Genomic DNA, 15,488 nt, shown 5'->3' on the forward strand with positions numbered 1-15,488 from the left:
ATCATCCTGTTTGAACAAAACGTAGTTCATGCCAGAAACCTTGATTCAAACCACGACACGAACAAAACTCGAACCAAAGAACCAAATCTCGACTTCGATCTAACTCTATTTGTTCTATTTTTGTCAACCCGAAGCTTCAAAAATCCAATAGAAAAATTGAAAACCAGTACAATTTGAGCTTTGGTAAGCTCAGACGACTTGATGACGACGTAAATCGGAGAAAGACGATGCGACTAGTACTATGAGCAGGCGCTTTTCTGGCAAAGAATCACTGGAACAGTCAACCCATCGTTTTTCTCTCTTCTCTTGATCTCTTCTCTCGAAGCTCTCTCGATCTCTCCCTCTTACTGTGAGTGTGTTGTGATTTTTTATTGAGTGTGGAATTGTGAGTTGTGTGCTTGCGCCTATTCCGTGAAAATGAAAAAAAAAACCTGAAAAAGATGAATCTGTGTTCTCCTAAGAAACCATGGAAATTCTCTCTATATTGGTGTATATGAACCAAAAATAATGATGGAAATCCCCCTTCTATTTTGATTCTTTTCTCTGAAGATATGTATTGTCTATTGAAGAAGAAAATCTTCCCCCTTCTTTTTAATTGTTTATATGGTCAAAAGGAATAAAAATGTGAGAGAGGGGTGGGCTGCCTAGGGGTGAGGTAGGGGGTAAGGTGTCCTAATTTTATTGGAGAGGTTGTTAGGTTGAGGTGTAAAGTTGGTTAGGATAGGATTAAAACAAGATAGAATTTATTGGGGATTATTATTTTTTGTCATTTTATGGAGGGATAATCATGTGGGTGAGAGTGTATGACAACACGAGGTAAAAATGGATGAATTGGGTTTTTGGGAGGGACAAAATTACGTGTCTACACTTTCATGCTTCAGTCCTCATGTTCTAACCTTTCAGTGACCTTTTCTTAGTCCAAGATAGTGATTATGAACAGTTGTTTAGATGGGAGAGTGTAAATGTTTCTTGTTGACAAAAAATTATTGTATTCTTGTTTTTAGCTAAGGTTGTAAGTGTGAAGTAATATTGAGGCCAAGTTTTTGAGACATGTCATGGTTAGTTGAAATTTTTTGTGTGTTTTCTTGGGGTAGTGCATAAAAGTTGTTATTGATATAGGTTTTAGAGAATATGAGAAAGATAACTTTATGGGTGTTTTTCCAGAAGTTCATATGTGGTTATAATGATAGGCTTGAATGTTATGTTGGTGTATAAGTTGATGAATGCATTGCGTGTTAGTAAATTTCTAGTAAGAGGTTGAACGTAGTTGAAGTGATAATAAGAATTATTCTTGAGATGAGGAGTTGTGAAAACGCAGGACGATGTATTGAATTCATGATTCAGACTAGTATTACTGTGCTATGTGTGCACTTTGTAGATTCAAGTAGGTTTGAACATAGTGAGAGAATTCAGTTCAGCTCAGACTTCAGTTGATACAGTTATCAGTGCCAATGTGAATATTTTAAGTAGCCACAAATGAAGTGTAGTTTTGAAGTGGAATGTATAGTTGAGTATAAGCTTTCAGTCATGATTCAGTTTGTAAGTGTCCTGTGCATCATCTCAGTCTTTCCTTAATATTTCAGCCAAGTCAGTCTCATTCGAGGATGAATTTTCCTAAGGGGGAGATATTGTAATACCTCATACTTATCCTAACTCGATTCAACTATTAGTTGTATGCTTAAGGGACTTAAGGCTTGAAATTTTCACTAAGTATTGAGGACTTAGCCATTCTCAATACCCCTAAACGTCGAGGATTTTCATTTAGTTTTTACCAACCCTGAGACGTTAGTTTTTGAGTTAATTCATGTTCAGGGATGTAAGAAGTATGTCTCAGGAGATTTTCAAATTTTTCGGATAAGGTTTGGGTCATGTTTGGATCACGAATCCAACAAGTCACCGTGATAGGGCTGCGTCGCGGTGACATTCCCTTTGGCACGTACATCGCATCGCGGAGAAGGTGTTTTCATCCAGTTCTTGATTTATAATTAGAATGCATGTGTCATAATCTTTATTATAGTGTGTGAAGTGCTTATGAGGTGAAGAGTGTTCATAGGAATCACTTAGAATAAAGTTGAGATAAGAGCCTTGGATTCGTCCAAAGTTTGGTATTCGATTCTCTCAAGTGTCAACTTTGAATGTATATAATTTTTTATATACATGATATTTTTCATATCAAAACCCACCAAATTATAGGTAATTTAATTAGCTTTCCAATGATGCCAATTTTGCTTTATTTCGATATCCGAACAAAAAGTTATGATCATTTTCATCAAAATTAGTAAGCCATCGCGATATGACCATGTCGCGATGAGCCTTTAATCCGCATTCCAGTTATGAATTTTTTATTCAAATGATTGAGGGACAATTGAGTCTTTTCCCACCTCAACCCAATTTGTAAATCCACGAGTTAAAACTTCAGTTAAGGAATTATTTGCCCAAAATTCTCCAATTTCCTCTCAAGAACAAACACTAATCGATCATCCCCAAGTTCATCCATTCCATCATCTTCTCTTCAAGAAAAACCAAGAATTTAAGTTCTCTAATCCAAGAATTTTCAAGAAAGCTTTCAAGATCATCTCGAAGGCTTTCAAGGTCAAGGTTTCTCCACCAAGTCAAGTTTATTAAGGTATGTGGGATTATGAACAAGGGTACCCTTTCACCCTTGTGCCAAATTACATAATTTTAAGATTCAGTTTACTTGTTTTTAATTAGGGTTCATACCCAAGTTTCAATGTTCTTAAAGCATGTGACTATCATGAGATTTAAAGCTTTAAGTATATTAAGAATTGCTTATGTTTATGCTTTAACTTATAAGATTCATATTATGAATGAGATTTGCACTATCTTAACTTGATATTATTGAAGTATTTCAAGATTTATATTGAGCATGAAGTTTTGGTTTTGAATTACCATGAATTTAAAGCATGAAATTTTAAGCCCCAAGTTAAGTGTTGAGATTTCAAGGAGATTATGCTCTTAAGTATTCTTTGACAAGTTTATATTAAGATTTAAAGAAAGAATTGATCTTTTGATCCTAAGCTAAGACATGAAATTCACATTTTCTCATTTTGATTGTAATTTAAAACAAAGAAAAGTATAACTGGTTTTCATTATATAAATTCTTATGTTGTTTTAAGGTGGATTTTCTAAAGTAAGAGCATAGAAGTAATATGGGAATAGTATTTAGCACCACGTTGGGTTATGGGAATCCTTATGCTTCATTACTCATGTTTATGATTTTACAGCTTTCGTTTTATTCAAGCTCAAGGTGAGTAATCTACACTTAGCATGTATTATTTTAAAGTCTATGTGTACATTCAGTTATTGATTTACTTATGCATTCATCCCCATATGCTCAGTACATTCCAAAAGTACTGATCCATATATGTCTATGTGCTACATTATTTCATAATATAGGTACCAGTTGTAGCCCACACATCATAATCAGACAGTGTGCAGCTTCCAGTCAGCAGGTAGTGAGTCCTTTTGATTCAAGGACTCGAGTCAATCATAGTTCAAAAAGCATCTTATTTTCTTTATCCAGTCGTATTGATTAGGGATAGTTGGGGGTCATGTCCCAGTTACCTAGAGTCAATATTAGTAGAGGCTTCATAGACAGTTAGTAGAGTTGACGTATTTGATTTCAGTTTTATTTTGTATAACCAGAGTTGTAATCATTTTAAATAGTTTTGTTTTGAGTATGTTCAACTAAAGACTTCTCTTTCATGTGTTACTTTCAGTCTTATATATTTTAATCAGTAGCTCAAGCATCATGCCAGTATAGGATTAGCTTGGGATCACTTGTGAGCACCATGTGACGTTCAGGAGTAGTCTCGGAGCATTACACAATCCTTGCGGAAAACTTGAATTGGGGCCTTGACCACTGAGTAAATGGCGGAGCCATATAGCCCGTGAGTAATCAGAATTGTAGGGTGTGTCGTCTAGCTCAGAATTAAAAATAAAGAGTGTTGCCGATGTTGTTACGAGAATGGTTTGAAGCTTCTTAATTATGCCCGTGTATTTTAATCTCTATTATTTTAAATTATTTTCACAATGCTATCGATTATTATATATGAAATACATGTTGTTTGTGGATTTTTCTGCATACCAATACATTTCAAGTATTGACCGTCCTTGGACTGCTACATTGTCTCATAATGTAGATTCTGAGACTGCCCATCACAGTCGTAGAACCTTCGGAACGTCAGAATTGGTGAGTCATCCATCTTCCGAGAGGCATTATATTCATATGTTCATTTCTTTCAGTTTGTGGTCCAACCGAGGACCTTGTCCAGGCCTAGACGGTTATTCTTCAATAGAGGCTTCGCTAGGATTAGTTATTGTTTTGTCATAACTTTATTGACAAAGTTTGATTATAAGATTTTCTTGAATTACATTATATCTTCCCCACTTCTGTTTTGTATGAATTATGCTTAGGATGGTATACTAAGGGGTATCTTAGGCCTTCATGGTTCGAGATATCCGTTGTGACCAGAGTCTCGACTTCACGACACTAATTAATTTAAAGGCAACTTACATAAATTTCGGAATATTTAAGAGTTATAACAATTTGTACATCATATCCCAGATTTTTTAAATTTGTGATACATATTTTTAGCCTTGATACATATGCATTGTGATATATCTATAATTTAGTGAATAGTTAAGTAAGGAAGTAACTAATTTTCAATTATTACGGGGAGTAAAATTAGGCACAAATCGTGTAAATGATACATCTGGATCCAGATGTATCATAATGATACATCTAGTTCCAGATGTATCACAATAACACATTTCGTAAAATTACTCACTAACCATTAAAAATTCAATGTCACACCAAAATAAATAATTTATATTTGTCAAACATATGTTAAATGCATCAAACATTTATAAATAAATTAAAAATATGAATCACTATCACAAAGTATATGTCATATGTATCACCAGTATTGACTTAATATGTCATATGCATTGTGTCATATGTATCACCAGTATATGTCATATGCATTGTGATACATTTGTAATTTAGTGTTTAGTTAAACAAGGAAGTAACTAATTTTCAATTATTACGAGGAGTAAAATTAGGCACAAATCGTGTAAATGATACATCTGGTTCTAAATATATCGTAATGATACATCTAATCATAATGATATATTTCATAAAATTACTCACTAACCATTGAAAATTCAATTTCACACCAAAATAAATAATTTACATTTGTCAAATAAATGTTAAATGTATCAAACATTTGTAAATAAATTAAAAATATGAAGCACTATCACAAAGTATATGTCACTATCAAATTGTTCAATTTCTCCTCTTTTTCTTAATGGGTACGGACTTAAAAGTTGAAAAAGAATTCAAAATTGATAAAAAGAAAAGTTGATAAACAGATTTTTTTTTTTTTTAAAAAAAAAAAGACAATGAAATTGGTGAAGAAATTGCAGTAAAGGAGATGAAAATTATATCAATTGATGATAATTTGGGAGAAATTTTAGGTGATGAAATATTTAGAAAAAAAAAAAATCTTCAAAGAAAAATAGATTGCATGCATTAATTGTGGAGTAAAAGTAGGATATGGTTTTTATTCATATGTATCAAGAGTAAAATATAAAATCTGAGATTTTAAGTAATTATTTAAAAGGTAAGAAATTTTGGACAATAAAATTGTGATTTTGTATAATTTATCCTTAATTTAATCCCTTAATGAGAAATCTAAAAGTAAATTGTAATATTACTATTTTGACTGGCAGCAGTCAAATGAATATTTTCCCATCTTCTACTAGTATAGATATATGTTGTTTAGTTTCAGATTTATTTGTATTTGTGTAACAGTTATTACTATTTTGACTAGCACCAGACAAATAAATATTTTCCAATCATCCACTAGTATAAATATATGTTGTGTAGTTTCAGATTTATTTGCATTTTGTAACAAATACCAAATCCAAGCGTCATGTCACACCTGATAACTTCTCTGAAATTCATTTCATCAGCTTTAAAGTTTTTGTCGGTATCTAATGCTAATGGAGATGATAGATATTCCGTAAAAATTAGTTGAGAATCGCGAAAGTTAGTCTGAATACCACTATTATTAAATAAAAATTTGTTGTTTATAGCTTTTGAAGTTTTGTTGTGTGCTTCCATGGAATTGAGGCGGTCATTTATAGATATTTCTAATTCTTTCTTTAGGTGATTAGTGCAAGGTGGTGGTCAAAAGCCAAAATATTTGATGGAGGGCAAAAGCCCCACTCTTTTCTTCTATCTTATGATAGTTCTTCTAGTTAATGTTTGCTTAATTATTTCTCAAATTTTAGAAATTGTTGCAGCATCTGAGAGCTGTACTACGAATTCTGGTTGCAATTTCACTACTCTTGAACTATGCCAAAATTGAAGCAAGACAAAGCCTATCTGAGGCTGAAGATTTAGAATTGGAGAGGCAATTAAAGCTTCTAAATAAGCCAGCTATCAAGACCATTAAGGTATAATCTCTATTGATCTTATAAAGATTTTTAAAAAATAATATATTTCGTCTGACGTAATGGAAAAGTAATAAAGGCCTTATTATACTATAATAATCAAATGGTTACTGAGATTCAAACTGATGACACTACGATTTGATTGTAATTTATTAGCTATTGAGATGTTTATAAAGGACAATCACAACAAATATTATATCTAATAGTTTGTACTTCATCTATGTTTATAAAATGATTGGACACTAATTGCTACTATTTGATAAGTAGGAAAGATATGGAGAAATATATGATTGTGTGGACTTTTACAAACAACCTGCATTCGATCATCCTCTATTGAAGAATCATGATTTTCATCTCGAGGTATAACATCTCTATATACAATAATTTCAAGTTTATACAATCCAATTTTTTAAATCAAATTTAAGAAACAGTCTTTCTATCTCCACGAGGTAGGGGTAAGGCTTCTGTACGCTCTACCTTCTTTAGACCCCACTTGTATAATTTCACTGATTATATTATCGTTGTTATGAATTTTGAAACATATTGTTGTACATTTATAGCAACTCTTAAAACTTAATACTTTTTTGGATGCAGATGAAACCTACCTTGCCCAATTTACTAGGAGATGGCACTTCCTCAAACATTAATAGACCTTTTAACATAGGGTTAAAAGGCGGAGGATGTCCTACTGGAACAGTTCCTATTAGAAGAACTACAAAAGACGATCTAATACGATAGGGATTCTTACCACAAACTAGAGATGCAGATGATTCATCTCCTAATGGTGATGTGAGTTTGCTGTAAAAAAAATTCTAACACTTTTCTGAATTTCAAAAATACAAATTCTTTTGCATATTTTTCTTCGCCTATAGATGGTTATTATGTCTATGCAGGATATAAAGCTCGATGTTTTGGATGGAACTAGCTCTACGAGTTTTAGAGGATACGTCAGGGTAATTTATATGCTTTTATTATTCCCTATTCTAGCTATGAAACACTAAATTTTGAAATTTTCCTGGAAGCAACTAACTGCATCCTGTTGGCTAAGGTAGATTTAGGGCAAGTTCTATCCATTCGACTAAAATTAATTATTTTCCGCTATAACTATGTAAATAAGATCACACTCATTTTGAACTCATGTTGACTCTGAAGTATAAATTTGTCTATGCCTTTTGGCCTACAACTTTTATAGGACCTAATAATATTTTTGGGATTTAGGCACAATATAGCTACCCCCGATCCACCCCCAAAAAAAATAGTTTGCTGATGTATGATATATGTACATATATGTGTAGCAATGTATAATTAATTTAATAATTTATGTATATCGGCTAGCTAGGGAATGTATATATTTTTGGCAGAGCAACCAAATATGTAGAAAGCCCAATACTTCTTGCATCATCATTAAGTCCCTATCATTACATTATTTTGTAATCAATAACACTACATTAGGTCCCTAAACACGTTGTGCTTTTGCTGCATTTCAGCATGCAATTGTGCGAATCCCAGAGAATTCAACAAACAAAATTGCAGAAACAGGGGCAATTCTTAGCGTGCATAATACTCGAAAAAATCTTACTGATCATCAATTTAGTTCAGGCTATAGTAGCATTCAAAATGGCAACGAGCACATACAAGCTGGTTGGACAGTAAGTTCTTTAATTTGCTCTTTATTAGCATTAATCTAGAAGTTATACAACACTAATCAATTGCATTAGTTTCTTCAACTCGAGGTATATGTGATTGCATCTACTAACTCTAAATCCTACATAAGCCTATATATGCCAATCAAAGCATTTATCATGCTACCTAATACATGTATGTTTTTTTTTTCAAATGAATTAGGTGAATCCATATGTCTATGGAGACACTCATACACGAATGTACACATATTTTAAGGTATCGCCCTTAACGTCTTTATATTAAAATTAATCATGTTATTACTTTCTTGAAAGTCAATGTATTAATTAATGTTCTGAATTGTCCTTTTATTCTGATCACAGTCTAGACAATATGCTTGTTTTAATACTCGATGCCGTGGTTTTGTACAAATAAACACTGGAGTAGCTTTAGATGGACAACTTAATCCCTCTAAGTGGGGTGGACCTGTTCAGGAATTACCGTTGTATATTGCACGTGTAAGTCTTCATCTTTCTGTACTTCATAATTAGTTCACTATTTTCTAACCAAGTCCAAAGACATATTGTTTTGGGGTCTCAAGTCTCCACTTACTGAATCTGCGCCACGTAAAACTCATTGAAAAGGAAAACGCCCCTTAAGAGAATTCCTTCGGCAATTTTGTCAGATGAAGCATCATATTCATCCAAAAAAAAAAGAAAACACTTTTTAATCCAATGATAATCTAAAAAGAAAATACTCTATATATTCTTGTACTTTGACTTGTTACAGCATATCACTTATCATTTATTCTAGATTACTAATAAATCTTTATCACATATATTGAATGACATGTAATTTATCTTTTAAGATGATCTTATTATCTCTGACCTTTTGGTTATTTATCTGACTTGTTTTTCTTTTACCATTTATAGGATACGTCAAGTGGAGATTGGTGGCTTTTGGTAAACTCTAACAGTATAGAAGTTGGATTTTGGCGAGCAAAGATTTTTGCAAATTTAAATGGATTTGCAACAGGTGCTGAATATGGCGGAGTTGTACATAGTAGTCGAGGTGTTCCAGAACCTCCCATGGGCAGTGGCTATTTTCCAAGTGGAGACCTGAAAAAAGATGCATATCTTAGGAATAGTACCTACTTAAATGAAAATAATCAAGCCAAGTCTTTTAAGGACATTTCAGTGAAATTATATGCAACCAGTCCAAATTTGTATAGGGTAAATCAATATCCAGACTCTAAGCCTGAAAATGGTGCTATAGTGACATATGGCGGACCAGGTGAACATATGTAACATATATGTTACTTTTTGAGTACTCAAATAAAATCTTTTCTTTATGAACTTGTTTGGATTGATTGACTAAAAGTTGCTAATATATAAAATATGTTTGAAAAGTATTACCAATCTATTTTTGATAATCAAACGATACGTTCTAGGAAGAATATTTTAGTACAAAAGATATATAATGGGATAAATAAGAAATTCATTACAAGTTATTGCAATCATTTATTTATAAAAGAAACATTATGAAGAAGTGTAACTTATTAATGTGCACCTTAGAATATTCCGATATCATGAGCTATAGTTTGCTTATTTGGTAAGACTGGATAAGAGTTGAAGATTTTTTTATAGTTTTTACTTTTCACAAATTTTGGATGTTCATGATGTTTATGAAGAAAAAAAATCAGTTTAAGAAATCTAAATTTTATGTCCAAATAAAATTTCAACTTCTGAATCATGTTGGTCCTAATGCATTAAATAAAATATCCCAAGGTCAAATATCAGACTTGTAGCATTAAAACGAGTTTATCCTATCTTGATTAGTATAAAATCCCTTACAAGTTGTGGAGTATTTAGTTCATCTTGTGTTCAAAAGTCTCAATAAATAAGGTAATTCATGTGACATTGACTTTGTTGTTTGGTTATTTACTTGTTGATAATATTACATTGTTTCGTAATTAGCCCCCATATAGACACTTAATTTTCTAATTGTTGTGATTTTGCATAATTCAGTTTGCAACGGTGCTAATCCCATAGTCTAAGAATTAAAATGGGGCGTGCAGGAGCAATTTTAAGGTTGCATAATCCTCAACATATAGTGAAGGTCGTATAAAGGGCAGCCCGGTGCACTAAAGCTACCGCTATGCATGGTGTCCAGGGAAGGGCCCCACCACAAGGGTGTATCGTACGCAGCCTTACCTTACCATATAGTGAAGGTCGTATAAAGGTTCGAAATGGAATTGACAACGTACAAGTTAGCTAGACAGTAAATTTTACAACACTAATCAATATGCATTGGTATCTTCAACTTGAGCTATATATAAATCTGTGTGTGATTGCATCTACTGACCTTAAATCTCGCGTCGGCCTATATGTGCTAATCAGACAGTTATCATTCCCTTGTGTTAAATCGTCGATTACCTAACAAACTTATGTTTGTGTTTTTCCTAATGAATATAGGTGAGTCCACTTGTCTATGGAGACACTCATACACGATTATACACATATTTTCAGGCAGTTAAACTAATTATGTTATGATTTGCTTGAAAGTCAATTTATTAATCAATATTCTAATGTTTCTTGACGATAAGCAGGAAGATTGGCTTGTTATAATACTCGATGTCCAGGTTTTATACATATAAACACTGCAATACCTTTATATGGGGAACTTCCTGGCTCTTCTTATGGTGGACTTATTTATGATGTACCATCGTACATTGCTCGTGTAAGTGTGCATCTTCTAATACTTCTAACATTATTTCTTTTGTTTTTCACCTAGTATATTATACTCATTTTGCGGCCTGAGTAGTCTGAATTTGTGCCCCAAAAGGTCCATTAAAAAAAAAATACTCTCTATCAAGTTTTGTTTAGAGATTGAACAAAAAACCTCGGATTAAATATGAATCGTGGATAGATTCATCCCTCCATAAACCAAGGAAGAGATTACTGATAAATAAGATCCAAAAAACAGAAGGGATCTGGATTGAAGATCACACAGAATTGGCTGATGCAGCAGTTAACTTTTTCAAAAGACAGTTCACTGAAGACTGTTTCCAGGAAGACTTTAACATTCTGGGTGACATACCAGAAATGATAACAGAAAGATCAGAATGAGGAATTGATGAAAGGTCTTGATGGATCAGAGGTTAAAATTGCAGTGTTTTCTCTCAAAGGTGAAATTGTTAGCGATTCGGATGGTTTTACAAGCTTGTTTTATCAAGTATGCTGGGAGATTATCAAGATAGACATTATTAAAGGTGGTGCAAGCTTTCTTTGGGGGTCAGGAGTTACAAAGATTTATCACTCATACAAATCTTATTTTACTTCCCCAAAAGGATCAAGTTAATACCTTTTCTGATGTCAGACCCATCAGCCTCAGTAACTTCATAAACAAAATCATCTCCAGGGTTATTTATGAAAGACTAGTAGTTCATTTACCCCAGCTTATCTCCCCTAATCAAACAGGCTTTATTAAGGGTAGAAGCATTGTGGAAAATATTCTACTGGCACAGAAAATCACTAGAGATATCAGGTTAAGGACCAAAATAGTTGTAATACCCCGAAGTTTCCTAACTAATTTTGTCTCAAGAATGTCTAGTATTATCTTCTAAATTGAATGATGCTTATTCCATGAAAATTTTTTAAGATTTTCACTTTTTGTCATATGGAAAATTCAATAAGCTTTCCATCGATATAAGATTCGCCCAAATCTGATTACCGGGTAAGAAGTTATGACTATTTCAAGTTCATGTCGTAAAACTGTGTCAAATTGGTCAGTGGTTCGCCGCGCCACAAGCTAAAATGACAATTGTCCTTTTTCCAGTGTCTCGGCGCGATTGCTCCGCTTCTCGCCAAACTTCCAGGTCGCAAACGAAGTGGCAACGCGATGGCTCCGCATCTCGCCATCCCCCAATTTCCCAGTTGTCAAATTCCAGTGACACGGCACGATAGCGCCGCGTCGTGCCAGGGATCCAGTTCGGAAAATTTTTACTGAGATTAAAAAACGCGTCCAGGGTTAAAAGGGTCAATTTTTCACCCCTATTTAAACCCAATAACACGTGATTTAGCCATTTTTCACCCAAAATATACTAGTTTCTCTCAATTTTCTCTCAAGAACAAGCTAGGGTTTCAATTGGGAATTCAATTTCAAGAAAGTCTCTCCGTCAATCTTCCCTAAACCAAGAACTAAGGTATGTGTTGTGTTGATTTATGGATTCCTTTCATCCATAAAGCTCAAGAACCCTATTTTAAATTATGAATCATGATATTTATGTTGTGGGTTGGTTGTAATCATGTTTATCTTGTTATATGATTCCCAAGTTGGAATATTTATGTGTTTTTCATGAAACTACATTAGCAAGTGAGTGAAATCCATAAATTAAGTTATTTATAATGTGTCAATTTGATGATTAGGCCTATGCCCTATGGGTGCATGCAAGGTTTTTGGTAAATTGCCTAAGAGGATAGAAATTATGCACTATAGCTTAATTGTAATCCAAAATGACTTTCATGCTATTCTTATGTATTGAAATTGTTTGTCAGATTGCTCATCAGTTAGCCATGTGAAATCATGCTATGTATACATGCTATCTTATTCACGTACCAAGCTATGATAATCAAATGCCCATGAAATATCTTCAATTATTGTATTATGGATTGTTGATGTTAGTCATGTATTCAAGAATGTCATGCCTTGTCAGTTTCCTTCCATCGAGTCCTGGGGTATTTTTCCCCAAAAAATATAGTTGTGTACCTAGAGTCAGTGTCATGTTTTCACGATGCCCTCAGCCAAGCCATGATCCATAGAACTCAGTCAGTCATGTGACTCAGGAAATCTCAGAAATTCAGTAATCTTAATACTATTCCGTCAGTCAACGGAACTCAGTTAATTCAGTCCAGTTCAGTTCGGTAATCCATGATCAGTGTCTATTTAGATGGGAGTAGGAATTAGCACCAAGTGAAACCAAGGAGTGAGGGTGTGATTTTTAGAAGCAATCCTTGCATTCCAGAACTACGTAGCCAACGTAGGTTGAGACATCATAGCTTGTTATATGAGGGTATATGAGGTGTCTTAACCTGTTATATGAGGGTTCCCACTATTCTCACTAGAGTTACCTGTTATATGAGGGTTACTCACAGATTGTCCTTACCAGTGGCGCAGTATTGACACCCTTCCAATTAGGGTTACGGCTTGGATGCCAACTCAGCCATAATGATGTATTAGGGGTATGTCGGTTAGATAACTACTTCCCACAGTTTCAGTTACAGAATTTAGGACTATCAGATACAGTCAATTCAGAATAGTACAGAACTCAGCTAGTTCCATCAGATTCAGGACTGTCAGATACAGTCACTCATGTTATCAGTTATATCAGCCATCAGAACTCAGTTATCAGTCATGTTAGTCATCGGTAAATTCATGTTATCACGATCTCAGATATAGTTACTATGTATTCATGCATGTATTCTCACGTCCATATTAGTCAGTTAGCTAGTATTGCTCATGCATATGAACCCCATGCATTCAGCCTACCTCACATGCATACCAGTACATTCAAAGTACTAACGCATTTGCGCTATGGTGTTTTATACCATAGGTTTAGAAGAACGAGCTCCAGAGCATCAGTAGCATCCCAGTCTCAGCATCAGAGTTAGCAGTGAGTCCTCATCCTTTGAGGACATGACCATCTTTTTATTATCTCATTAATTAATTTATTTCAGTAGTTGGAGTTAGTTGGGGACATATCCCATCAACTCCTTATTCAGACAAGTTCAGTCAGTTAGAAGTTGTTCAGACTATCATGTTAGACAGTTTTGTTTTGGGTATTTCATACCCCATCCATATGTTATGATTTATCAGATATGTTATAGTTTGAACATTACGGCCTTTCAGTTCATGTTTCCGCATTATACAGTATATCATGCAGTATACAGGCACAGATATCAATCATGGGTTAGTATGTGGTCCTTTGGGGTCATGAGCACTGTGTAGCGTTCCAGGTACTAGATTCGGGGCGTTACAATAGCCAATATGATAGTGAAGCTGGATATGACTAAAGCTTATGATAGGCTTTCATGGTTATTTATTTCAAAGGTGTTCAGAAAGTTTGTCTTCAGTGAGGTGGTAATTGACATGACATACAGATTATTGTCCAATAACTGGTACTCTGTTCTTATCAATGGTCAGGCAAAGATTTTTTCAAATCCACCAGAGGAGTGAAGCAGGATGATCCTTTATCGCCTATCCTTTTTATTATTGCAACCGAGGCTTTATCTAGGGGTCTTAATGCACTTAATAAAAGGAAAGATTTTAGAGAATTTGGGGTACCTAAATGGAGTGATCTGATTAATCATCTTGCCTATGCAGATGATACTATACTTTTTGTATCAGCAGAGAAGAGATCTATGAAGCTCATGATGAAAGTTTTGAAGAAGTATGAGGCAGCATCCGGGCAACTTATTAATCTCAATAAGAGTGTATTTTGTACTAATGAGAAGGTAGCAGCAGGAATAGTATCAAGAATAAAGGAAGTCACTAATATCAGACAAGGTACTTTTCCTTTTATTTATTTAGTTTGTCCTATTTTTTATGGAAGGAATAAAATTTGTTACTATGATGCTATTGTAAAAAAAAATAGGCAACAAAGTTCAGAGTTGGAAAGGGAAGTATCTTTCATATGGAGGAAGGGTTGTATTGATTAATCATGTTCTTCAAGGCATCCTTATACATCTATTATCAGCACTCGATCCTCCTAAAGGGGTAATAAGGCATTTACATATATAGCATCTTTACTAAGGTTTTTTTGGAAGAACACCACGGATAAGAAGAGTAGACATTAGGTGAGTTGGGAAAGTTTATGCTTACCTAAATTAGAAGGAGGTGTTAGTTTTAGGTCTTTTTTTGATGTTTCTGTTGGGACTGCGTGTAACTTCACCTAAACTCCGCACTAGTATGATATTGTCTGCTTTGGGCCAAGCCCTCATGAATTTATTTTTGGGCGGGCACCTCCCAAAAGGCCTCATACTAGTGGAGTTGGGTAAGACTCTTAGACATTGAAAATGCTTCCTCTATTTCTCCGATGTGGGATTGCTTTGCTTCCCAACAATCCTCCCCTCAAACCAAGACCATATCACTTGTGACCTCTCCTTCAGTGATAATCCATTTGATCTAGCTAACCATCTTGTACCGCCACTACCAACCAGTGGGACACGTCGTGATCTATCAAATATCTTTTACCATCGTTGTCACCCAACGGGACACGCCGCCTGACCACCACTCACCAGGAAGACTTTCGACACAAGACACCACCTATCCGACACACCCGAACCTGGGCTCTAATACCACTTATTGGGATCGCGTCTAACTTCACCCAA

General features: G+C 34.3%; 1 protein-coding gene and 1 long non-coding RNA gene across 2 annotated transcripts in view; one reads left to right on the top strand and one right to left on the bottom strand.

Moving 5' to 3' along the window:
* The first annotated feature begins 5,957 nt into the window (after nucleotides 1-5,957).
* Nucleotides 5,958-7,218, top strand: LOC107858149. Its single transcript, XM_047409754.1, has 4 exons — nucleotides 5,958-6,047; nucleotides 6,319-6,483; nucleotides 6,748-6,840; nucleotides 7,075-7,218. The coding sequence occupies exons 1-4, from the start codon at nucleotides 5,958-5,960 to the stop codon at nucleotides 7,216-7,218; spliced, it is 492 nt and encodes a 163-aa protein (XP_047265710.1).
* A 1,620-nt stretch (nucleotides 7,219-8,838) lies between these two features.
* Nucleotides 8,839-15,488, bottom strand: part of LOC107865722 — a 14,033-nt gene continuing 7,383 nt past the window's right edge. The window contains exon 3 of the long non-coding RNA XR_001672708.2: nucleotides 8,839-9,218. This is a non-coding gene — a long non-coding RNA (uncharacterized LOC107865722). The remainder of the gene's footprint in view (nucleotides 9,219-15,488) is intronic.

The sequence above is a fragment of the Capsicum annuum genome, chromosome 1, assembly GCF_002878395.1.
Source record: "Capsicum annuum cultivar UCD-10X-F1 chromosome 1, UCD10Xv1.1, whole genome shotgun sequence".
Taxonomy (NCBI): Eukaryota; Viridiplantae; Streptophyta; class Magnoliopsida; order Solanales; family Solanaceae; genus Capsicum; species Capsicum annuum.